We start from the raw sequence: 27,655 nt of genomic DNA on the forward strand, positions 1-27,655 counted from the left end.
ATCATAATACCTATTGTAATTTCTGTTTAAGCTTAATAATTCAGTTATACATCAGAGTGGATGCAGTTATAATTTATTAAAATTATATAAAAAATTGAACAAGTGTTTGTAAGCTTTCATATGAAATCTTTAAAAAAAAAAACTTTCCCTAGATTACAATTAAATTTTACTTAATAATAACAAATTAAAATATAGAATATACTTACGGTATATATTCTGCACTATGCACTCAATAAAAACTACAATTCAAATCGTCCCATTCACAACACTGGCCGCGTACTTTCGCCTCACTTGGCTTAGCGCAACTGCCTGAGCCCTGTATGCAGTCATCCCCATTTCCCATACGCTGTATATTAGTCACACTTGTAAATAATACTTTGATAGGTTTTTACAGGTTTAGACTTTAGTGTAAAAGTTTTGTGACGTGAAAATTAGGATCGATTGTCTATGTATCTCTATTTGATATTGTAGAAGTATAAGGGAGAGAAGAAGAGAGTCAAGAGTTCGAATCTGCTTCATACAAACAATATAGATCAGATAATTAATAAAATAATATCGCAATATTGCGAAGAAATGCTGCCAGCGTTAAACACAGGTACTGCCACAGGGTCCAAACTTATTAAATTTGTCATTATTATTATTACTATGTAGCTTAAGAATATAGTAAATACTGTATATTTGTGTGTTGGGAATAAACAAATCAATATACAAGGAAAATAGTTACATTTTTTGTAAAATGTGTTACGCTAACATTATTGAATGTCTATAATGACGTCATAAATATATTATTCTCTTTTCTCGAGATTATAAACTTTCTACGTGAACAACACAAATGACCTTTCATAAATATTATGATTTTTGAAACTGGCACAATATAATAAATGAAAAAGTAAAACAGCATCTTCACCTGCATTTCTACATTTGAATTTGGAACGGTCTGGGGCGGCCAAGCGTGTCGCTCCCTCGGACGAGGTGGACGATCGTTGACCGTAACGTTCAACCATATGCTTCGTAGCCATAGATTAAATAATGATAACTGATCATCTGACTGGAAAGCACAGGTTCAAACCTAACTATAGTTTGCAAACCAATAGAGAACCTGAGGTTCATTTATATATTCCACGCTATAAGACTATAGAAGTAGCTTGTCGATTTCTGAGTCTATCAAATGATTTTATTGTAGTAATTTTGGTATATTATTAGTTGAAGTAAATTGAAACTCCTAAGGGAAAGGAGGAGAAGAATCGACCCAAAAAAAGGATAGACGAAATAGAAGCGTTAGCAGGAACCGAATGGAAAAAGAAAGCCATGGACAGAGATATTTGGAAAATGCTGTTTTACCAACTAGGATAGCAAGAAAAAAATCTGATAACATGTACATAACCAATCTCAGCTGTATATTCTACAGCTGTAATCATTGAACGTTAAACGGGCTTTTCTTATTATTATTATTAAAGTAGACAAAATCTGTAGTCTTTATACTACATTAAATAAGTAGAGTTCTGTCATACGAGTATATTTTCTAATATACTCTTAGGCTTGAATAGTGGTTCCGATTTCAATATTGCGTTTTCATATCACGAAATCAAAACTAGTAACCATATGGCGATAATTACTACTATGCTTTACTACTGACTACTACTATACGATAGCTACTTTGCTAAAGACATAGGAATTCGCTCAACATATAATATAGATTTGTCGATAAAATCTTTTAATAATAACATTTGAATATTTTTAGTATCTAGAAATTGTAATCCTGTCATGAATAGTATTTATATAATTTAGATCCATTTTGAAATTCTAAGTCTACTCCAATGTTAATTCTTGAATAAACCATAGAAATCTCTATTGAAGTGGTTAGCTTGTTCGTATATGCCATCATAGTATACCTAACTTTCGTACCTACTAACAAATATGAAACTGATTTAAAATTATCGTGATTCATGTGCTCTTTTTCTTTTTCATGTGTCCTTTTTTAGTTTAGTTTGTTGTTCCTGTTTTAGTTTTGTCTAAATAACTATTATGTATTATTGCTTGTTTTAATTTTATTCTTTTTCACAGTGCTTGCCTGGAAGAGATCGCTTGAAAGCGATAAGGCCGTCAGTTGCCCTCCTTTTCATTTAATTATGTCAATTGTATTATATTGATGAAGTGTTAATAAATAAATACATATGAAAGGTCAGATCTTTCGCGATATGGTGTAGTAAATTGGAGAATATAGTATGTTAATCCGGAAGCAAATCCTTAATTCCATAACAGTATTGACACTGATCATCGTGGAGCAATGTCGTGTCATACGTCACGCTTATTGGTTGCGTGTCTGCAGTACACGATGCGCATAACATGCCGTATTCACGCAGATCTATTATATAATACTTTGTGTTCAAGCGTGACGGATGGAAGAATTACCATTTTACGGAAATGTAAATCTTTAACAAGGATAAGTTTAGCCTTAGGATTAAAAGTCAAAGTCAAGAATCATTTATTCACGTAGGTAACACAATGTACACTTATGAACGTCAAAAAAGAAATATACATTAAATGTTTTTAATTTTCCATTTACTGCCAGTTCTCAAATCAAGGTTTAGAAGAACTGGCAATAAACTCGCTGATGACACGGACATGGACACTCCCATGCCAGAGGGCTCGTGGTGGCAACGCAACGCTAAGGGATTGGCCGTCGGCGATTTGAACCACTCTTGATTAAATACGGTCAAGTGGTTCGAGCTGGTACTGGGGAGCTCCCGCCTAGAGGTGAGAACAGTACTTCATGTGGGGTCGATTTTGCGCTTTCTACAAAGCTTCGAAGAGGCGAAGCTTTTCCCGCCAAATGACAGCGAAAGTTAACGTCGTTCGATATGTCAACGCTTACTGTGGCTTTAAGAAGTCTTTGAAGAGAGGAGTAGGGAAAAAGGGTGTTTTTATCGGAACCCGCGCCAACTTGTATCTTCTTGGGGTTAAATTGGACTAGAGTTAGTTGACCCAAGTCCAAGACTCCACGTAGCAGAGTTTCGACTTCAGACATGAGTTTATTCCGGTACTAATGATGCACAAATTAGTCTGTCCCATGCTCTATTAGAGGGTAACTTACCAAGTTATCAATGATATATAAAATGTACGTATATGTATGTTTCTACATAAGTATAATTTCATTTTTTTGTATGTTTAGTAAAATAATAAAAGGCAATTTAATCCATAATTACACTTTATTTTTAAAAATTAAAGTATATACACTGTGTTTATGTCTCACAAAAATATATTTATGTTCACTGCAATTTTCACATACAAGGCCGAGTAATCAACACATTGAGCGGTATAAATTAAAACTAACGTAAAATGGCGACTAGAGGCGAAAATTCATACCAAAGGACCCAAAAATATGTATAATGTATATTCAATAGTCTATGGAATATTAAAAAAAATGTTCTTATAGACACCGTTAACCGTGCACCAAATTGAATGTTTATTTCAAAGCAATTCGCAAGGCAACGAATATATAACAATATTGAATTAAGCATAAGTGATAGGACCAGACAATTAAATTGGCAAGATTTGTAAATGCGTTGAAATTGTATTTAGAAATTTTCCTATTTAAAATACGAGGCGAACTTTTCCCGCCAAAATCTTGCCAAGCTAAACGATACAGATTAAAATTACGCATTTGACAAAATCACGACAAAATACATTTTGAGCACCGCTTTACTTTGTAAATAAACACCACAAATGACATGAATTCATATTTAAGGAATAAATGTTATATTTTATGTACTTATTATTACGATAAATTTATCTAATATCGGTCTAGCTCTAGTTAATATAAGATATAGGCAAAGTGTTATTGCTTTTCAGGCACAACACTAGATGGCGCAAAATACAAAATTATAGACAGCTCATGAAATTTCTCATAATTATTTTGTATGAAAATAGGATGAAATATATCGAAATTAAATGTAAATAAAGCAATAAAACATTAATTAAATAATATTTTTAGGTGAGGTCTTTTGAAAACCTTATACTTAGAGATATTTCAATGACTAAAATCTAGCATTTCTGCAGACATCTATAAATTCCTACTTTATTCTAACCGTTACATCTAACACAAATTCATCACAATAACTTTAGAATATCAGTTTTGTTTCGTTCAATCTGCAGGTTCTCATATACCTAGAAGTTATACTTAGTAGGACTCTATTATATTTAAGAGAATATTTTTCAATTTTTTATGAAAAAATCTTATGTAAATTGAAGAACTATATAATCTGTATTCCAAAATTGAAAAACCAAAAACGTTTCACGATCTTTTCATGTTCGATAGTATTCAAGATAAAAACGATAAGCTATATAATTATGGGCCTAAAATATCATATATTAAAATATTATTATATATTTGAGAATTTTGGAATACAGAATAAAGGTGAATAAGGCTATTTGCACAATATTGTTCTAATTTTATTTATGTTTTAGAGAATTTTTATATCTTTCACATTGTTTTAACATATTACTAGAATACTAAGGCTTTTATAGCCTTAACCGATTTAAACATATACTGAAGCAAGTTCACGCAATATACATCCTAATTTATGCTTTCGTGTATTCGCTCAACATATAATATAGATTTGTCGATAAAATCTTTTAATTTATAACATCTAGGTAAATATTTTTAATATCTAGAAATTGTAATTTTATAAATTGTAATTCTGACATGACTAGAATTTATATAATTTAGATCCATTTTCAAATTCTAAGTCTACATTTCAACTACCTACTTCATAATTATTTACATTTGCTTTGAAAAATTGATGATTCGTAATAAAAAAATTATGAATCATCGTTTAATTATAAATAATAAATTTTACTGTTGATTTTTAGTCGTGCATTATTTACACGTAATCTTAACAATCTGAGGTCTTAGCACGAATTTTACATATACGTATACGTCAATTCGATAATTTTTTAAATCAGTCAAAAAAATTTGATTAAAAACTCTTTCTTATTATAGTTATTCGATTATAATCGTGCAGACCTCTGTTAATACAAGATTTATCGAAGAAAACTATTTCAAAAAACTTGAAACATACTTTTGGCTTTAGTTCGCTTGCATAAAGCGAAACGCTTTAAACCACTAAATAGGGATAACGTAACGTAACGTAGACGTTATGGGTTTTAGATTTCGGTGAATCTTGTACCAACATCACTGTAGGACCTACTCTCTTAAACAGTGACCTCTCAACTAGATCTAATATTTCTATAACATTCACGGAGTAGATAAATAAGCATGCAAATTACTATGAAGTGTGATTGTCTAATAAACGTATAGCTCTTGCGGTGTCTACGAACTTTCTTTATCTATTCCGCGACAACATTATACCGCCATCTCAGGTATTTTATATGCATTTATATAAATAGAGTATGATAAACTTCTTATTATTTAGATTAAATATCATAGTTCTGAAACCGTTAGGAATACAAGTAAATATTTTGTCTTTATACTATGAAATAATCCAACACGAAGGACGATATGCCAGATTAATGTTTAGAATTTTTTAGGTTAACACCATAATAAAATTATGATTATCTTCGCAAAAGCGATTCATGAACTTTCATTACTTAACAATGAACGCATCAAGTTATACGAGTTCAACTTTTCAAGTATGATTGAATGTGACATTGACAGATACGTTAATATTTACTTTAACTGACATGACATTGACGGTAATACCTGCAGCTGAGTTTCGTCATCGGACGTCGAGGCAGAGTACGAAATTCCACCCGTATCACCTCGACGTCCGCCGTTCCACAACTGAGCGTTTTTCAAGGCAGTTTTTGCCGCGCACCACCACTTTGTGGAACCAGCTGCCCAGTGAGGTATTTCCGAACCAATTCGACTTAGGGTCCTTCAAGAAAAGAGCGTACCGATTCCTGAAAGGCCGGCAACGCACTCGCGAGCCCTCTGGCATTGAGAGTGTCCATGGGCGGCGGTATCACTTAACATCAGGTGAGCCTCCTGCCCGTTTGCCCCCTGTTTTATTAAAAAAAAAAAAAAAAAAATATTCAGAAGCGAGACTTAGCGCGAACTATGACTTTCTTATGTCAAAATCGAATGTTTTTGAAATATGGGAGTAATGCTTAGAGAATCCCTTATAATTTTAAGTGAGTAAAATATTTGATTCGTGCATTGTTCCTAATATCTGATCTAGAATTGTGCTTTTATAACTTTAACTAATTTTTATAAATATGTTATGTTTTAAAATTTCAATATTTGATGGTAAATATAGTTATTTTTTGAATGTTTAAGCCACAACATTATATTTAATGTCTTGTAGGCTCGCCCATGGCTTAAGTTAGTAACGAGACTTAATTAATATTTCGTAGTTTTGGGTTATTTTTCCCAGAATGATCTATAAATTTCTAGAATTGCGAAGACTTCGAAGAAGATCTTAGTATATTTTTCACAATGCTCAGCCCTCGTTTAATAGGGGATAAGCTATTTATATTGAATATTAAAATATAGTACCAATTGTATAGAGATCAATTCCACATTTTTATAACATCCCAACAGTATTAGGAACTTAAACGGTGTTCTCCAAGGCACACACTATGCCATAGACTTTGTGTATTTGCTATTTAAAAATATTTCAATTTCTAGTTCTAAGGGAGATTACATTATATTGATATCATATATTTTTTCAGAACTATTTATTGCTCTTAGACGCACATTATATTAATATTGTAAATAACTATTTTCAAGGTTATATTTAAAATATTCATTATAGACTTTAGTGCAATATAATTATATTGGAAATACACTGAAATATTTTTGCGATTTTTGTGCCATTATTGTGTATTCGGTCTCAGAACTGTGATACATATGGAGCCTCGTAAAATTCTGAGTAAGTCTATAACTTCTGGTGTCTTCATAGATGTTACGTTTTCATCGTTTACCTGAAAGAAATAGCTTATCATTTAATAATTAGAAAATGTTATTCTCTTTTTATTTTTAAAATGATAGAAAGGTTGGAGCCGGCAGAGCCTTTTCGACATTATCGGTTTATATTCTTGTTCATTATCATCCTTATTTCTTTATTTCAAGGTATGTTATAACGCACAAACATTTAACGTAATTTCAACAAAAAAAAAACAGATTTTCGTTTTAATACAAAGAAGATATTAAGTATGTAGGAAGATAGAAAAAAAGAAATACTGTTTTTTTTTAAAATAAGCAAACGGGCAAACTCATTTAATGTTAAGTGATACCGCCACCCATAAACTCTCACATAGTCAGAAGGCTAGCAAGTGCGTTGCCGGCTTTTTAAGAATTGGTACGCTCTTTCTTTTAAAGTCGAATAATTGGTCCGGAAAAAGTTCATCTAGCCTAATATATGTTTTTGTTTCATTATTGTATTCACTGCATGTTTTTTTAACATTTTAGTTTGCAATTCTTTAGTTTTATTTTAAATGAATTTGTACTATAGTGTAACACTACAGTTTTTTGTGATTCTTTTGGTTATTCTTCTACCTCAAAGAAGACATAGGCAACATAAATAAAAAAACTTCATGGTCGATTAAATCCATAAATACTCTGTGAAACTATTGAATGCAAGGCTATTTGACACAATGAAAGTGTTTACGAACGTTTCTCGACGCCATCTTGCATAGAACCGTTTTGGCGGGTTCTTAAAATTATGAATGTTTAATTTGAATTCTTAAAGCCAATACTTAATAGAATTAAAAATAGCTATTTGTATAGATTCTATAGTGACTAGTAAATAATCTTAAACGGTTATTAAAATCTTGTCAAATAGCCTATACGCCTACACACATACCTGAAGAATGACGTCACCACGTCTTAGCCGACCGTCCCGCGCGGCGACGCTGTCGCTATAGACCGCGGAGATGTAACTCTGCCCCGACTCAGGATGGCTTTGAACGCTGAACCCCAGACGACTGTTCCACCCGCGGTTCAGTTCTACAGTCACTATCTGTGGACATAAACAGGTATAAAGCTGGCTTATTAACGAAATTAATGGCTAATATAGCATAGGCCGGCAAGATACTATAACTATACTTAGCGTTTTTGAATACTTTACATGAAGTATATATGCAAGTGTGAACCCCTGTTTACCGCATTAATTCATTCATCATTCATTATAGTTTACTTATGAAATCAAAATGAATGTATTTATCCATAAATAAGGTATGAAATTGTTTATTAAAATCTATACATACCTAACAATCAAATATAGTATTTACAATTTTCTAAACCTATAGTATTTATCTTTAACGCTGTCAGTATTTTCTCGCTGCGATACTTATTCGTTGAGCGAGGAAAGCACCAGCTCTGGGGTCACTTGTACTATCTACCAGGCGCCAAATGAAATCTTTAATTAGCGCCTGCGCACTTACACCCCAAGGCCCAATAGTCTAATAAATATATCAAAATTTTGGTTGTTGGTAAAGAAAAAAATAAACACTATATTATGCCGTTGTGTTATTTCCTTGTTATTATTATTACATCCGGGTGACAGTTAGATGATTCAATTAAATACAAAGATGTGTCTTACCGTAGGTTCAGTGCTCTCAGCCTCGACTGGTGGTTCAGGGTTTATGTTTTCTTTCTGGACGGTGTCAATTTTGGGCTTTGGTATAGCATCTGTGACAAGTGGTTTAATCTTTCTCTCGTTATCGGGTGATAATGCGACACCTTTCCACTTTTTCAACCCATTTCCTAGAAATTAAAATTACATGCGCCTATTTTTATTGGATCCGTAAAGTATAGTCACTACTAGTTGTGTTCACTAAATATTTTTATTTGTGTGAACTGAAGAAAATTAATTTTCTGTTTAAAATTACTAACATTTTGAACAGTATGGATCTATTTTTTTTTGGAAAAACCTTACAGCTTACAGACATATACAGACATACGTGTTCTTTTTTTAAATTTTTTTTATAGCATATGGGGCAAACGAGCCTATGCGCCGACCAAAAAGGCCTAAGAGCCTGTAGGGTGTGGGTGTGTAATTGTATGGGTGTGTAAGATCTGAAGCCTGTTTGTTAAAACCGGCTTGATTTGTTGATTTTGAAGTGTCATAAGAAGTGTTTTTAAGGATATCTTTTTGTATCAATATAAAAATAAGTCAGTTATATATCATACCCTCGTCTTTATCTGACGCACTGTCGGTAGTAGAGCTATGTAAAACCGCACTTTGGTACGTCGGATTCGAGTGCTTGAATCTCTCATCGCTTGATAGCTCGGCTGGCATTGATGCCGGTTCATCAGAATCAACTGAAAACGCCGGCTCGTATCTTTGTTGCTCCTGATATGCGTTTGGCGCATCTAGAGTATCGTTATCCAAGTTGTTTAACTCATAGTTCTGAGGTATAACTGAAAAGATGGGACAGGTTTAAAGATATTTAAAGCGTGGAAAAGAATTTAAAATGGAATGCGAGTGGGCTTTATGGTACATGTTTTGTTACTACGGGTGTGCGTTTTGCGATTGTTTTAAATCAGAATTCTAAGCTACTACTAAAGATAGGCTTTTGTTTAAGCGTATTACAAGCCTGAAAGTAGCTATAACCTTTTGATATTATATAAATTCTAGCTCTAACTATTGTTTAGCTTTTGAGATAAATATAAAAACTTTAGGCTTTATACCCCGTAAAGCAGACTTCTAAAACTGTTGCATATTTTACTAATCTAAATGCCTAATATGTATGCTTGTGAAGTATTTGTACAATGGGTAATATATAGAATGTAAGGAGCTAGATATGTGGAATCCAAAGGCATAGCATGTCACCATAATTCACCACTGGCGACTGGCGGATAAGCCGCTGACTGAAGAACAAATGAATGTTAGAATATTTTCTTTGTAGAAAAGTATTCCGCTATATCGATGATTTAATTTTTCTCAGATTCGGTCCGAATGAAAGTCTTCAATCAGCGTATGATGGTAAATGATGTCACGGGTATTCGCCGACAGTTCTCACCTGTCAGGCTTAGCTTTTGGTCTCTACATGAGGGCGGGGTCGTGGGACTTGTGAGCACGGGCTTTTTAAGTTTTGTTCCACTAGCTTCATCTAATTGAATTTCCGTTTTTGCTTCTTCTGGTGCACCTATGACTAAAAAGTTTGGTCTTTCTGGTCTACAATCTATAAATGTGTCGACTACTGTTTGTTTAACCTCTTCCGATGTTTCAGTTTTATAATCGTCTACCGATTGGCTGATACTTTGATCGAGGAGAGTTGCTTCAGCCTTTTTTTCCAAATATATCGGTCCATTTATTGTCTTAGATTTAAATCTTTTAGAAAGAAGACGCTTTCGAATAGAGTGCGATCTCGTAAATCTCTGCGTTTTTGATCTTTGAATGGGTAAGTGTTTATTTTTAGTTAAAAGTTGGCCGCTTATTGGTAAATTAGTAGTTGTTTGTTCAGGACTATCTAAAAACATTGGATCGTCTTGTTTAACATCTTTGATTGATGAAGGTAAAAGTCCATCTTTATGAAATTTTCTCAACTCTTCCACAGTGAAAGAACATGTACAAGGAAACGTTTGTAACGGAGATTCATCATTCTTTGTTTCTCCACGAATACTTTTTAAAGTTTCATCAATTGAAGGATCCTTTTCTACTTCGCGTTCCTGTTCAAATTTTATATTAAGAGGACCAACAACATTTTCATAATAGTTTTCGATTACATTTGGGTCTAATGGTGATATTTTATTATTTTCCTCTCCTTTCACGTTGCTGGGTGGTTTGGTTTCACTGGATAACTGGCCGAGTGAATTTGAATAATTAATAATTGATTGCGTTAAGAATTGTTCTAGCTCATTTAAATTTGATTTTAATATAAATAAGTCATCCCGCACTTCACAACTTATGTGTCTTTTTTCAGCTGGCTGTTTTTCATCTATTTGTAATGAACTTTGTTTGCCTAATAATTCATGGGACTTCTTAGTGGCCTTTTTTCTTGGCGGTCTTAATGGGACAGTTGAATCACGATCCACCTTTTCTTCTTTTTCTTGAAAAAGATGTTCAATATCTTCAAGTGTCACTTCAGATTCGATAGGAAGTGGAGGTAGGCACGTACATGTCATATTTTCTACCGAGTCAACTTCTTCCAGATACACAGTAGAATTTGTTATTTTTGTTACAATTAAATTTGGTTCTTCAACACTTCTTCTTGGCAAATCTGTTCCAAAATTTCTTAGATCTTAGTGCATCGCGTGTAAAAGTTACAAGTGCAAAAGTTAGAAATAAGCATTTTAAATAAAACTTTAATATTAACAGATATAAGTACAACACATACTAACTAAAAATTAAATACATTAAAACATGCGTTAACATGTAATAAATAAAATAACATTTATTATCTAATATCCAATAGATTGACAAAGACTAAATGTACTGTGTATATTTTCTGTGTTTTGAATTATTTTCATTTGTGACCTCTAACTGAAACATATTATTGTTACTACTTCCAGATCGGCTTAAGAGGACAGAGATTCACAGAGTTAAGCGAGTAATCGTAGTAGTCAGTACTTCCATAGTAAATAAAATAAATCAATTGAAGAAGTTTTAAGTTTAGGTTTAAATGCCGTTTCTTGGACCAGCCCTGACCATAAAGCAAGATTTAGAATACTAAACAACATATGTCTAGTCCAATCTCAATCAAAGATTCAATCATCACACGCGACTGGATCCATAGTTCTATTTCACCAATCATAAACAATTGTGTTAAGTTCCTTTGTTATACTTCTCTGTTGTGAGAAAGTATTTTAACTTATTTCCATAAATCTGGAAAAGCTACGAGTCGTAGCGATTATTTTGAAACTGAAATATTTGAAATTGGCAGTGTGTGTATTCCAACAGAGGTTAACATACCATTGGGCTGTTCATAGTGATTGTTGTCTTTAGTTAGTTTGCGGAACTTTCGTGGAGAGAGACAGGGCGAGCGAGACCCGTCTGCGGCGTCTGGTGTGAGGCGACGGGCGGCGAGGTCACATAGCATCGACACTGCTTCCGCTCTGGAACGAACAATTTGTCAAAATAATTTTTATACCGTTATCAATTTTAAAAATATTAAATTAATTTTTGAACAGAATTTTTTTTAAAGAATGTAACGTTGTCACTAAATCCTAATAAATTCAATATGGCAGTGCCCGATTTCAGGATTTTAAGCTATTGCATAGATATTATCGCGGGCTTTGAGCGCGACGACCGAATCAAGAAATTCCGTAACGAAAAAAACCTAACACACGATGACGTAAAATACGCGTTAGAGTGGAACAAAATGCATACTGCGCATTCCCATCTCTCGTAGCGTGAGCGCGGCCGGTGCAGCCGGTACGCGTTAGAGTGAGACAGACTATATAGGCGTTTTAGTCTGAGTCTGGTAGAGTGGTAGATATACTTGCCTTATAGGGATATATAGGGACGCTATAAATCAGCAAAGTCTTAAACGATTATACATAACTACTAGAAACCCTGAAAGAAATATTACCGTAACGGGGGTTTAGGCTTATTCAGAGGTGGATCAGAATCAGTAGGGACCTCCTCTTTGGGTGACATGGGAGAGAGGGGTGTGGCAGCGTGATCCCGGTACAAGCGAAGTCGGACTTCTGAGCCACACGCCCTGAGGAAGGCCACGGCGTCTGCGTGTGACATGTTTGACATCGATGTATCGTTAACCTGGAATTATGAGAAATGTTATTGCTAGTAATTAATGTATCTGAAATATTACTAAAGGCCGATTTACATTATCTTAGTGTTTAGGAGAGTGCTTTAGGATAGTACTATAGTTGAAACATGTAAACGCTACTTGCTTTAGTAAACGCTACGCTAAAGAACTTGCCTTTCAATTTGTACTAAAGCACTCTCCTAAACACTAAGATAATGTAAATCGGCTATCACTAACATAATATGGTTTAGGCGAGTAGTAGATTAATTTAAAACAAAACTTGCACACAAATTTATTACGTATTCGTGCTTTTTCGATAATTAAGTATGTTTTATATTTCGTATAAATAAACACAAAAAGGAATTAAAGTACGCATGCGATGAGCGTTTAGTCATGGGATATAAGTATAAGTAAACTGAAGATTCACCATGAAAATAATATTTGGGGAGTCCTTATTTTCCTTTTTTTAAGGACACTGTTTCTTACTTTGTGTAACTATAAAGGCATATGTTAATTATAAAAGAATATGTACATTATTAGTCCATACTATATTCAATCTTTAATCTTACCGCAACGATCCTATCACCAGGTTGTATTCGTCCATCACTCAACGCTGGTTCTCGCACCAGGGCTCGTACGTAATGACCCAAAGCGCTGTGATCTTCTTTACGAAGGGTAAATCCCAAAGAACCATTCACCTTTGTCATTACTATGTCAAACTCCTGAAATATTTAAGTAAAAAGTTAACCTCGAGGTCCTTACTGAACCCACAACTTGGTGGCAAGAGAAAACCCGGTAGACCCAGGCTGCGTTGGTGGGATGGACTTGTCAAGGATCTCGAAACCTCGAAATAGGTGTTCGAAATTGGACGCAAGAAGCACGGAATAGATTGCGATGGCGAAATATACTTGAGGAGGCTGGGCCCCACAAGGGGCTGTACGAGCATTGATGATGATGAAAAGTATGAATTTAAATATTTTCAAAAAGGTATACACGTAATTGGTACGTCCTTATTCATAGAAACTTAAGTACCTACTGTCCTGTGTCTAGAAACTTAAGTACTCTCCTGTGTCTTTTTGTGACAGCGTAACACATAATTTGACAGAAAGAGACGAAAAAGTACTATAGTTAACAGCATGCGAATATAAATTTAGTTTATATTAATAAAGTCAATACAAAATACACATAATTTTATTAATAAATTATCAAATATTTTACGTAATACTAGATTTTACAACATTTCCAAGAATACATATTAATGAAGTTCACCATCAAGAAATCGTTAACCAAATTAGACCCTCATTTGAATAAAAAAATAAATCACGCAAGACGTAACTTTATGCAAACGAGTTATAAACTACCTTTCATTTGCGAAAAGCGTTGAGATTTAAATGAGACAATAACATTTTAAGTTCTACACGTTTCTGGTAAGGCAAATTAGTCCTCTTGGGAAATAAACTCAAAGTATAGTTTGTGATGAGTTAAAGAATAACCTCATACAATTCTTGAATGATTTAATCGCCACCAATTGTTTCAACGTACTTTGATATGGGAATTTTAAGCAAATGATTCTGTACCATATATAATTTCCATTAACTTTGCGAATGCTATTACGATATTTCACTTACCACCGATCCATCATCCTGCGAAGCGTGAACAGAAAGCGTTATTAATTGCAAGGGAGAGGGTAGTAGCGATATTAATATTAATTATATATTTTTACCGACTGCTACGGTGGAACAATACAACTTTTAGCGTAGTTAATTAATTGCTGAGTTTTAATTTAAAAGTCATACAGCTACCACGTTAATTATATATTTCAGTATTATGTTCGTAATTACTTATTAATTAAGTTTCCAATTTCAACTATGGAAAAACTTCGAAATTAGATTTAAATGATATTATGGGTGCTTAGTGTATACCTACCAGTGCCATGTTTTTTTTTGATTCATGAAAAGTGTTTCAAATTTAAAAGGTACCCTAAGTACCTTAGTTAATGGGGTGTGCTTATCAGGAATCTATGCTAAGTTTTTTTCCAGCACGCTAAGTTTTCAGGAAAAGTGAGATTGAAGTTTTTCACAGAAACTGTCAAAAATATTGAGTAAATACTCAATATTTTATTCAGTTCAGTTCATTAGAAAATTACACTGCAAAATTGAGTTGTTCAAAAGAAACAATGGAGTGTAAATAATAATTATTGGCTCAATAACTGAATCGATATTAATCACTGAGTAATAAGTGGTTGGTGGCTTTTTGGACTAGGATACGTTGTTTACATTAATTCATATATTCGTTAAATCTTCGTCTTTATAATATTTGATGAAAAAGCAAATGTGACTGGCACAAACTAAAAAATCTGTATAAATCTACACGATTTTCTTATATTTTAAAAAAGGAACTAAGCCAGTGGCTCTCATGTAAGCCATATAAAATACTAAGCTATATTTACAACGGTAATTCTGTATTTTACAAGAGCCAAGAAACTCGAGCCATTATAATTATTGCGAAGCCCGAGGACTTTATGCGCACTTTAATTATGTAAATTGACACGGGGACACTGCTCTCTGAATAAGTGATAGATCGAAGACATGTTGGACCGCATTATCGCGTTGCATTTGTGAATTCAGTTCTTGTTAACTTTTTGATAGTGGTCTAGACGGAAAGAGTTATTGCTTGTCTACAGACATATTTTATAAATGGTTTATATAAGAAAATACATTTAATATTAGATGAAAAATATCCTTTTTTAATATTTAACTAAGATAGACAGCCGATTTTTTTTAAATCCAAAATGCTATTGACGACTGTTTTATAAGTAATATACAAACAAATTATATAACTTACTTATGTGATTCTGCGCGAAATTTTTACTATTATGCATAATGTGAGATGATTTTTAACCATCCTGTTTTTGCATACGATTACTAATATGAACATATCTTTATAATAATTTGACAAAGTGTTTGAATAATTACTACTGTATTCAATTGTATTTACATTTTGTTTTGTGCTTTTTACAAGTCTAGTCCTACAAATTACGAGCTTAGATGATAATTTATAATGATAAATTTACCCCATATTGAATATCATATATTGGCAAAGGCCGATCCAGATCAGGTAATTGTAGGTCGTGGCGTCTATCTTCAGGGCTCGCATCCCGTCGCCCACGCCCTTCAGATGACGATGTGGTTGCGCTACTTGTTGTTTGTGATAACCTGAAATTTACGTAGAATATTGTTATACGTGACCTTTTTCTATAATATCTTCAAACTCAAAAGAAATAAACAAGTTAAAAGGATATTAGCGCACATAAGAAAGTTTTCCTTTGAAACAATTTCTTCAAATTTTTCTGTTTACAAAATACGCCTATTATTGTAATTTTTATCGCTGTAACATTGCTTTTATTTTATTAGCACAATGTTATTGTTAATAACTTATGGGTATCTTTAAAATTTTCTCAAACATTTTTCACGCAAGCTGTGTTTTTCTTTCAAAGAGAGTGCAGTTAGCTTCTATTTTTGTTTTGTAAGTATATTGTTTAGTTTTAGCTTTACTGCAATGCCGATAGCAGTCATTTCGAAATAAATAAGAACACACAAGCACCCATTCTGGGGGAAGGGGGACTAACACATATACACAACTGATCTCTCGTTTAGTTCCGGTATGTATGGCTTCTGTGCAACAATTTAATGTTAGAACTTCTGGCTTCAAATAGGGTTTTAGAGAATTTCCGTTAATTACTAGATTTCAATAACTATATTATAAAATATTGTTATTGGCTGTAAAATTACCGATATATATTTCAACTTGGCGTTTTTTGCCGGTAATCTGTTGTAAGGTATATAGACACGACGACGGTTTATTCTGCAATTTTAAATCTGTGATCTTAAATACCTTGTTGCAAATCAATCGACACCAAAAAAGCAGAAAAGAGTAGTAAGAAATTGTTATGTTCAAATAAAATTCTCTGAAGGTGAACACATTGCGCCGCCTAGAAAACCTGATAGGAGTGCGATAATAAATTCCTTACCTGGCATGTAAAGGATGACAATTAAGTGGATCCAGCGGCAAGTGTGGTGGATGGGGAGTCCTTGCCGGAGGTGTAGGTGGGTCCGGCGGTGTAATACTTTCTAAGACATCATTGGGAGGTCGGCAAACGCGCAATTCCACTCGAGCTTCAGCTGTTCGAAGTACCTCCAATGCTTCCTAAAAGGTTTGGTTCAATTTATAAATTAGTATAACAGTTACCGAAATTAATTTAAGATTTATTAACCTTTTGACACTGTTACCAGGATTACTTCCGGGCATAATACATATATTTCCACTGTTGTCAATTAATTTATTGGTATTTGTTTTAACTTGAATTGATGTTTTAAGATCAACTTAAAAAAATATAAGTTTAATTTTCACACGATTTTTACGACATGTAATTGCAAACCTTTTTTTTTGTCAGCTATGAAAGGATGTGTTGAGAGCTGTTAGGCGTTCAGAGCAAAATCTCAATTGAGACTGCTCCAATCTGTCAATCGTGTCTATCAAGACTTAGGATTTGTCGCCTTTTTAGCCTATTTATTAGGTTGGTTGGTTGGTAATTGCAAACCTGACAAAAAAACAACCGATAGAAATGTTAACTGTGCTTGCTTTAGAGCAGTGGACTATTAGCTTCAGAGTGCACCTCTGAGGTCATAGGTTCGAACCCCGTCTGTGCCCAACGGAAGATCCGTCTTCGTGCGCATTTATCACTCGCTCGTACGATGACACCGGCATGGCCTAGTCTCGCGAGTCGATGGCGAGTGTCAGGTACGGTATGATCACGAAACAGATACAGAAATGTGAGGCCCAGATCTAAATAAAAATCCATTCGAAACCAGGTTAAGTATATAGAAATAAAATATCTACAACTGATACATAGTTATGTTAATAGTATTTATCTAAAATACGTCCTGTGAGTAACAAAAATAGAACGGGAAAAAGTTTATATCACCGCAGTTAAACATACAATGTGCTTACTATTTATTTAGCATTATCATATTATACAAACTGCAACTTCGTATGTGTGTATCCAGTGTTTTTGTGAATTATATTATCTACGTAATAAAAAAAATACATCACACATCAACGGTTCTGATTTGCTAAAGGCACTTAGAAACAGAGGACTGATAACCTACTTGTAATTAAAAATAAACAATGGAACAAAATCAGAAAGAGATGACCCATTTTAATTTTTTAATTCTTGAGTTTATTCGTAGCAAATGGAAAATTTATTTTCTTTTTCAGTACACGTTTTTTGATATTCTAGATTTGGAGAATCATCTAAAATATCCCACGACCAACTCAAAAAGAATCGATTTCACAGTCAGTCACGGCCATATTAAAATCGTGTTAAGTTCAAAGCCCATCTATTACTTAAACGTTATAATCACGTTTGGATTATCGTTTACTTACGTTAATCGCATTAAGATAAAGTTAACGTATTGTGTCTACGGCGTTTTAATCCTAACAGATGTACAAGTATATAAGGGGAGCGGAAAAGACAATTGACATACGATATGTCATATGATGCGTTTCGTTTGTTATTTGTCTTTATGAATTAGATTGCAATTAAAAGAAACTAGCGTAGCAATCATTATTTCTGAGTACGTGACCCACAATAAAATAGCATGAATGACATTAGCACGCTCTTGGTTACGTGACCATATAAATTTGACAGTGTACTACTACTCATTTCCATGAATCGTGAATTTGTGGGGCTATTACGGGGAAATCCCCGGTAATAAAAATTATTTCAGATATTTTTTTTAATTGAAAATATTATTTGCCTATTGTTTCCAGTGGGGTATGGGGGCCCTTTGTATCCACGGGGCCCTGGGCTGCAGCCCAAAAAGCATTTAAGTAGATCCACCCCTGCTCATTTCTGTCACAAATGATTTTAGTCACAGGCCCCATTTAGGTTTGCGAGACTTCAGACTATATTGAAGTTGGATTCACTAAAATGCCATTTACTTTATTACGGCAATTGCAATTAGCAGCGAGCCGAATTAGTTCAGGCTTAATTAAACAGTGTTATGTTCGCAGAACTATCTGCGGAAACTTATGTTTGAAGAAAACTTCAGTCTCTAATTAAGAACTGAGTTATCGCTTGGGACCTCCTGCGATTACGTAGGCACTTCATTGGAACGCCCGATTTGTGACGTCAACGGCTTTTGGGTTGAATCCAACATCTAAGCTTTGTATTAAAACTAACTGCTTTAATGCTGGAGTGTCGTAGAATAAATTCTACGTAGACGTTGTTTTAAGTTGTGAGCACGAGACAGTTACATTTCTGCGTGTGTCACACATACGTCACGATCCATTTTTTTACATACAATACAGAAAAAATATCTGAGGAAAAAATTATCTTTATTTATTTATGTTATTTATTTATACCTCATTGCCATAATACACATAATTATACATATAAAAAAAACAAATAGTAAGTAGGTTGCATAAGTTATTAGGCAACGGGCGGCCTTATCGCTAACAAGCGATTTCCTCCAGGCAACCCTAATAAGGAACAATAAAAAAAAGAAACACCTACAGAGGATAAAGTACAAGAAATGCATAATTAATTAACAAAAAAATATTGGTTGTTTGTAAAGTAGGTTTACGATCGAGATGTTTACGTGATAACGTCTTATTGGTGATAGTAGAACCTCGTTAAGTCGAACCTCGATAAGTCAAAAACCTCCAAATCTCGAAAAAATGTTTTGTTCCCTTCCCTTAAAACACCAAAACCTCCATAACTTGAAATCTTGACCCTCTGTTAATCGAAATAATCACCGAGTCCCTCCAAGCCATTTTGGTACATATTTTCACTCTATAACTCGAAAAATTAAATTTGACCTCTGTATCTCGAACATAGGAACGTTTTATTTTACAACCTTTACAACTTGATCATTTGGAATTTATTATCTCTATTTTTCGAACAAAAATAAGTTACCGACTTTAAGAACTTGCCGACAATGTGAGTACACTATTGTTTCTTAGAAAACATTTTAGGAGTATACAATAATAAATTTATGACTCACGGAAACACGTGTTTGCTTGCTCTCAAAATTTATAAGAATAAACCTCAAACTCTTTATGTCGAATCAAAATCCGCCTAAGTCGAAATCCTCCATAAGTTGAAAACTCTATAACTCGAATTTTTTGGCGTCTCCCTTGATGTTCGACTTATAGAGGTTCTACTGTATAAGTTTTTGGGAAGTAAGGAATTAATGAAGATAACAATTTTTTCAAATTTTAAATTACATCTATCGTTTTATTCACACTTTTGATGATAAATTTCGAGTGTAAAATGACAAGTTTACTTATTCGACTATGATATACATTTTTCTTCATACATACATTCATACAAATCTCCATTCGTTTGTATGCCGCTAGAGTGAGAGAGACGGGAGATCGGTCCGTCTCTCTCTCGTTATACCTGCGATCGCGCTCGTGAGGTTTTGGTGTGACAAAAGTTTCTGAACATGTCACCCGACTAAAACGATTTTAAAGACGTTATCACGTCAAAAGATACTAAAAATAACATGCAACTATAACTGAAATTAAATAAAATAAAATCTAAAGAAAACATATAAATAATAGTATGTATTAACAGACATGTAAAAGCTCTGCCAAAGGTTACCGGGGTTCTCTTTCTTAACGGGATAAAACATAATTAAAAAAAAGAAAGAAAGCCAACGCACGTTGTCAGCGTGGTGGATTATAACTATCGCCTTCATTGGAGGCCTACATCCCAGCTGAAAGCTTTGTGCCAGTTAAAAGCTTTATACCCTAACTTAGAAGTTTCTAAATAAAAGCACCTGGCTCCACTACAAAAGATTTGACCAAAATAAAACATTTTGTTTAAATTCTTGTTATTAAAAATGCATTTGAAGAGTCATGATGTTGCAATAACAGATTGAGTTCAACATTGGGCAATCAATTATTAAAATTGACAATTTCAGAATCAATTCAATTGATTAACTCAACCGGACATACTGACCTATTACATATCGTAGTTTGTGGTTCATCGCATTAATTTATAGCCCCATCAGTTTAACTCGCAATCAGGTAAAATTATATTATCAATACTATTATTAGTTAAAAATTTGTTTTACAGTTTATGGAAGTGATGCATAAATATTTTATATGATTTTTATCTTATCTCATTTTTGTAATATTTGAATTTTGAACATAAAGCCCGCGAAGAACATGAAAACGAAAGAAAATTAAATCATGTGTCATGCCCACGAAAATTTGTTGAAAAAATGTCATAAAAATAAACAATCACAGATTATATCACGAATTACATGCGCAATTTTCAGATAAGTAATGCCACAAGAAATTACATGAAGAGTTCAAAAATTATAGAACAAATGGAAGCTGTGTCATGTGACATTACTGTTCATGGACACTCACTGACAGAAGGCTTGGGAGTATACGACCGACCCATTAGTACCGGTTTAAAAAAAAAACTAATGTTGATATGGATCAAAATTGATTATTTTCATTAAAATGATTTACAACCAAAGAAATACCATTTTATCTTTTAAAATTGTGTAGCCATAACGTAATCTCGCGCCGTCAACTGCTCGGACCGACGAAGAGAAAATATTATTGAATTCCAACATTGCGGCGGGCGATATTGGATTTTTATTTCGTTATGTTTTCATTTATTATATATATATTATAACGTACGAAGTGGGCAGATGGACTGCTCAGAATATTTTCTATTGTTAGGTTTTTCTCGCTAACATTATTAAACGGGACTTTGTGTGTGTACTTGTTTTGATATTAAGTTGTGATATTTAATCTTAGTTTATTACGTTACGGGCTAGTATGTATTTCATAGGAAGCGAGTCAATATTTTTTTTTTTGGAATGGTAAGGGAATAATTTTGCACGAATTGCTTTAATTATCAGTACAAAAGTACTATCATTTATGTGGTAGAATACAATATTTATTTATTGCGCTATTGTACACAAACATGACAATTTATATTACATTAAATACGCCGCGCCAGCTGTCGACTCTCCATCCGTCTTACGAATTTTCTAACAGGTCACGTGTCCTGACGCGAGTTTAACATTTTTTACCCATTCCAAAAAAGTGTACAACACCGCTAAAGAAGTTTTCACTTCAAAAAAAATATTGGTAAAATTCTTGCACAAGGAGATACGTTATCTCCTTTTTTCATAAAAACTAAAATTAGTCTAAACTGAAGTACTTTCCTGTCTCTTTCCATTACAGCATAAACACCATTAGGCAGAATAAGACGAAAAAGCACTTTTGTGAAAATAACAGTTTCGTTTTAGGTAGGGGGCTCAATCTTTCAATAGCAATTAAATATTATTATATATCATTATTACCCTAACAATATGCAAACGAATGTCGCTTATAGTACGTTTATAGCACCTAAATCCCAGTGGGATGTAGTGTGGAAGTCGTTCAGAGATCAAAAGGATACAAGGTACAATTATACAGTTGCGTGTCAAAGATTTCAGCGAGCGCCTGGCAAAGTGTACTAGAACTCTTTAGTTATGCGGTTTCGTACAGCATAATGTTGCATGAGAAAATACAGCCAGAATACATAAAGCAGTACTATTATATTTCTTGTACTTTTACAATGTCAATAGAGTATGTAAAACAAAAGACGAAACGATAGCGCGTATTGTTTGGCTGATATGTGTAGTCCCAAAATTACTCGCAAACTGTAAAACACTGAAACGAAACGCATTACAAAAACTATATACTTAGGGAGCGTTCAAGTATTACGTAACGTTACGATGCGGGGCGGGGATTAAATTACGCGTTATTGTTAATATTATTTTAGACTTTCCAGTACTTTACACCACATAATGGTAACTTTTAGGTATAAAGAACCACTGGGTGGTCACGAAACGTTTTACTATTGGCTACAGAAAAACGTTACGGAGCGTGACATGGGGGGGGGGGGTCCAATAATCTCCAAAAATTGCGTGACGTAATACTTAAACGCTCCCTTATACGAAACTATTTAAACCATGTTAGTCGATTCATCTACTTAAACAATTATCAACATTAATCAACTGTAAATAAAGTTGAGTTTAAAATTTTATTGCCGTTGGAGCGGAAATTAAAAAGTTGAGCCGGGTTTAACTATCCGTGATAAAAATAAAACGGTATTTTTTCAATGTGTTTTTATTAAGTATTTTATTGTGAGTATTTATTCTTTACTTGTGAAGTTGAAGATGTTACGCGTAAGCTCTTAAATATTTCATTTTGTGACCACTTTCTTTGAAATAATAAAAATATATATAAATATCTTCGTCAAAACAATAGTATTTATATTATGTTTACGGAGGCCGCAATGCTTATTTTTTTAGCTTTAAAGTAAGTCAGTAAGATAATCAGATTAAAAACATCAGGAACCGGAAGATCTAAACAAAGAAAGGAAAAGCGCCAAAGGATTTTCTATCAAACATACCTCCCCAAGCCAACGTGGGGGTTGTCGACCACTCCCACAAAAATCATATCGCCACTCTGAATTGTCTATCATTGAGAAGACAAAAAAGGGAAAACAGGAAGACAGAGCAAGAGATGGGCTGACGATATAAAGAGAATAGGAGACACAACTTGGACAAGAAGAGCTAACATTAGAAAATAATGGCAGCAGCTAGAATAGGCCTATGTGTCACACGACGCGCTGATCAGCAAAACCGGCACATCTGATTTATATATGTTACACTGGGTGTCAGCAAAAAAGGCTTGGAAAAAGGAAATTAATAATAATAATAGAATATAACCAGTTATGTAAGAACAAAGAACAAAAAGATGGCGCCTTTCGTTTGATTGTGAATTGTCAAAAGCGGCGCGATCCCTCGTTCCATTCGACCAGATTTATCTGTTCTATCGAAACAATAACTGTTATGAAATTAATAACGTTAGTAAAGGTAGTAAGGTCCTGTAAGAACAAAAAACCACAAAAATTGGTTATCAAATATCAACTTAATAAGATTGAAAGAATTTTTTAAATCTTGAAACAATTTAATAAATGTAACTTATTATTTCAATAATTTTATGAACATTGTATTATTAATTACACTGTGTGGAATGTAATTGGAATACAGGTCACGAACGACGTATGTTTAGAGATTTCAGCTCAAAGTTTGATTCTCAAATGGTACGTGAGGAGATTGATAAATGATAAGATCTGGTTTGTCGAATTAGAACAATGACTGTTGTGTTTCTGATTCTATGCTGACTGTGTGTGAAACGTGTTTTCTTTAGCGAATTCATCGTATACGTAGACGAGGGTTGAAATGTTTATCTAAGCATTTATTACAATATTATATTGTAATATTATCGCAATGGCAATGGAAGGGTTGTTGTATAGTTATATATAAATAAATAAATGCCAAAAGTTTGTAAGATAAACAATGACATCACTGAAATACTTGTAAATAGTATAAATATATATGTGTTCATATATATAATATGTGTTCATGGTATTAAAGCATATTCCCATCCCAATACACTTAAACCCTTGAAACTACGCAACGAATTTGAAAACGTTTCCATCAAAATTCAAAAATCATTTATTCATATATACAAAATCTATACTTATGAGCGTCAACAAATAAATATGTATATATATAATGCTTCTAATTTTACATTTACTGCCACGATTAACAATTATTAGTGAAAGCAATATATATATCCAAAAGAAAAAACTTTCTCTAACATGATGCTGACGTTTTTAATAAATCTTGCAAATACCTGATAGCGCGAAATAATAAAATATTAAGGTGTTTAAATATGAATTTAAGAGCGTTATATAAGAACATTATAAATACGTTCCACTCAGCAGTTTATATCTCACGAGCGTTTTCATAAAAGTTTTTACGTTTATTACTGCCCGGGAAATACTGCTACAACAGATTCCAATTGTAAAATAGCGAAGTTTATTATTAGCAAAAGCCTTTGAGTAGCGCTTTTTGAACACATAAATAGATCCTATTGGTTTTTTTGGACTTTGGACAAAAGTATCCGGACGAGTACTTTTCTTTTTTTAAAGAAATCTCGCTGTTGGCCTTTACAGCTCAGCTCGGGCTGTTTTGGGGAGCGTAGCTCGGCCTGAATGGGCGTTTTCCGACGACTAGCACAAGGGCGTCTCCTGTGAGACTTGGACCCCAGCTTGGGCCGTCACTGGGTGGTCAATTGCCTGAAGGGTCCTGCCCTTCCTGAAATCTCACTGGAGTGAGCGATGTACGAAGTAAAGGTCCTCGCCTTCCCCGGTGAAGGCGGTTTTTTCCCCAATCCGGACGAGTATACATGGCGCGCTACTTTTTCAATTATATGTCCAATAATTAATTCAAACTAAGCTCCCTATTTCATTATTAAACATAGATCACATTAGTTACAAAAAACCATAGAAATTTCGCTTCTATAATTCTAGAATTACTGACGACTCATTGGTCTAGTGGTTAGTACCCCTGACTGCGAATCCATGGGTCCCGGGTTCGATCCCCGGCTGAGACGAACATCGATGTGATGAGCATTTGGTGTTGTGCTTAGGTCTTGGGTGTTTAAATATGTATTTATATGTCTATAATATGTATGTATATCCGTTGCCTTGTACTCATAACACAAGCTTCACCAGCTTAGCATGGGACTAGGTCAATTGGTGTGAATTGTCTTAAAAAAAAAAAAAATTGAATAGTCGAATTGTTGATTGTATCAAGATATCCATATTCGATCGTTCGATAAAGTATAATACTTACATAGGTGCTTAGTCCAGCCAGTGGTACACCGTTTGCAGATAGCAGCAGGTCCTTTGGTGCGAGCTGGCCGGTCCTCCAGGCAGGCTGCGGTGGGTATAGCCTTCTGATTCTTACCAACCCCCCTCCCCCGCACACAGACATCCCAAGCCCCCGGCCGTCTTTCTCCACTACTACTGTAAACGAGTTATCTGCAAAGAAATATAAGTATTAGTTAGTTGGGTATGTTTTTAAGGAAAATAATATGTGAGAAGAAAATATAGTCTCTTCAGACTAAGTATACTATATTTATTTTATTTATTTACAGTTCGTTGCATTACAATATAAAAATGTAACATAATGAAATATAACTGGCGGCCTTATCGCTTTCGAGCGATCTCTTCCATTGTGAGAAAAGAGATTTTTTTTTAAATTAAATTAGATGAGGTAGGCAAGAAGTGCAAAAATACATATTACACATAGTTATTAATAATATATATATATATATATTTTTTTTATTAGAGGTGAAATTATATTACTGAAAAAAAATATCCTGGTTCTGGGTTCGCTTTTGTCTCTATATCAAAATATAGCTTTGGAAGCAAGCAATAGTTTCTAGAAAGGTATTTTCAGAATTTTTTTTTGGAAAAACATCCATGTATGAACTTTGTGCCTTACTTGCATTTAAATGGAAAATATTAATTTAATCGAAACTCTGTTAATCTTTGTCTAAAGTAAATAACATAAAAAGCACTTTAAAAGGATTAAGGACCCTCAGTTTACGCGGAAGATCAGGTGCTCTCAACACAAAGTGCCCTTTCATACGATAGCCCAAGGGTTGTTTGGATTGACTTTACAATGTGTGCTCTCTCTGTTAGTTCAGACATGTCTCATTATACTTGAAGCCTCTGTATTAAAGGTGTCCTGAAGTTATAACTGGAATTATATGTAATTTTTAAACTATAGTTATTTTCCGGGTTTAAGCGCTGGAAGACTGTGGCTTTGGATGTCAGATTTCAGGATTTGTTAAATGGTTGATATATCTGTCATATCTGAGTAGTTAAATAATGCTTTGCATGAATTTTAATGAAAGAAAAAGGATAAAGCATATTTGTCAATATTTTATTTATTTAATTATAAGTAATCTTACAGCTAACATACATAAATAATAAAATAAAAAATAAAAAAGCCTTTTTATTTCTTGCAAATAACAGAGTTAACTTAATACTATTTTTACAAATATATTTTAAGAAAGTAAATTAGACAATTATTATTATTATTTTTTTTTCCTAATATTTGTATATATTTCTCAATTATTATTTTGCAAGAACCCTTCCGCAGGTGTAGGCCTCCTCCAGGGATCTCCATGTATCTCGATTTTGGGTGAGCTGCATCCAGCTCGGGCCAGCCGTTTGAGCAATGTCGTCCGCCCATCTCGTGAGCGGTCTTCCTCTGTTTCGTTTCCCAATAGGGCCACCCCACCTGGTCACCCTTATGGTCCATCGATCGTCAGAGAGTCTTGCTACATGACCTGCCCATCTCCATTTAAGCTTTAGAGCATAGTTTAGGGCATCAGTAGCTTTAGTAACGCTTCTTATTTTTGAGTGTCTTATTTTATTAATTTTTCTAATGTTAAGCATGCTCCGTTCTAGGCCCCTTTGACAAGTTCTGATTTTTCTTTTTATCTTCTCTGTATATTTCCAAGTCTGGCAAGCATATGTTAGACATGGCAAGAGATAGCTCGACATGGCTTTAGTTTTAAGTGATACTGGCATATTGCTTTTAAAAATTTCCTTTAGACTCCAGAACTTGTTCCAAGTGTGTTGAATTCGCCTTTCAATTTCTAAATAGTTGTTGTCCTTTTCAAAGCTGATTTGTTTTCCTAGGTAAACATAATTGTTTGTATATTTCAGAATTTCTCTATCGACCGATACTGTCATTTCTATACTGTTTGTCATTAACATTGTCTTTGTGAGGTTCATCTCTAGACCTACCTTCTTGCTAGCCGCATTTAATGATTGAATCATGACTTGTAATTGTGAGCTTGATTCGGATACAAGCACTAAGTCATCAGCAAAGCGCAGGTGACTCAGGTATTTTCCGTTAATATTAAGGCCGCTTGTGCCCCAGTCTAGATTTCTTATTATCGACTCGAGGATGGCAATAAACAGCATAGGTGATGTCGGGTCGCCTTGTCTCACACCTCTTTTTATGGG

The 27,655-nt window shown here is 33.8% G+C and overlaps 2 protein-coding genes across 6 annotated transcripts in view; both read right to left on the bottom strand.

Annotated features, from left to right (window-relative positions):
* Positions 1 to 318, bottom strand: part of LOC125055415 (cadherin-23) — a 47,571-nt gene extending 47,253 nt beyond the window's left edge. For both annotated transcript variants that reach the window (XM_047657875.1, XM_047657872.1), the window contains exon 1: positions 207 to 318. The gene's annotated coding sequence lies outside the window, so the exon portion shown is untranslated. The remainder of the gene's footprint in view (positions 1 to 206) is intronic.
* Positions 319 to 6,682: 6,364 nt separating this feature from the next.
* Positions 6,683 to 27,655, bottom strand: part of LOC125055023 — an 88,702-nt gene continuing 67,729 nt past the window's right edge. For 2 of the 4 annotated variants that reach the window (XM_047657216.1, XM_047657219.1), the window contains exons 4-15: positions 25,464 to 25,651; positions 16,706 to 16,881; positions 15,749 to 15,890; positions 14,304 to 14,318; positions 13,245 to 13,397; positions 12,499 to 12,686; positions 11,880 to 12,022; positions 9,988 to 11,187; positions 9,155 to 9,385; positions 8,565 to 8,728; positions 7,827 to 7,982; positions 6,683 to 6,945 (exon numbers count right to left, since the gene is read on the bottom strand). In XM_047657216.1, the coding sequence (XP_047513172.1) occupies positions 6,838 to 6,945; positions 7,827 to 7,982; positions 8,565 to 8,728; positions 9,155 to 9,385; positions 9,988 to 11,187; positions 11,880 to 12,022; positions 12,499 to 12,686; positions 13,245 to 13,397; positions 14,304 to 14,318; positions 15,749 to 15,890; positions 16,706 to 16,881; positions 25,464 to 25,651 (2,864 nt within the window). In that variant the 3' untranslated portion in view covers positions 6,683 to 6,837. The remainder of the gene's footprint in view (positions 6,946 to 7,826; positions 7,983 to 8,564; positions 8,729 to 9,154; positions 9,386 to 9,987; positions 11,188 to 11,879; positions 12,023 to 12,498; positions 12,687 to 13,244; positions 13,398 to 14,303; positions 14,319 to 15,748; positions 15,891 to 16,705; positions 16,882 to 25,463; positions 25,652 to 27,655) is intronic. The other 2 variants (XM_047657217.1, XM_047657218.1) reach the window with 2 other exon arrangements.

Source organism: Pieris napi, chromosome 13 (assembly GCF_905475465.1).
Source record: "Pieris napi chromosome 13, ilPieNapi1.2, whole genome shotgun sequence".
Taxonomy (NCBI): Eukaryota; Metazoa; Arthropoda; class Insecta; order Lepidoptera; family Pieridae; genus Pieris; species Pieris napi.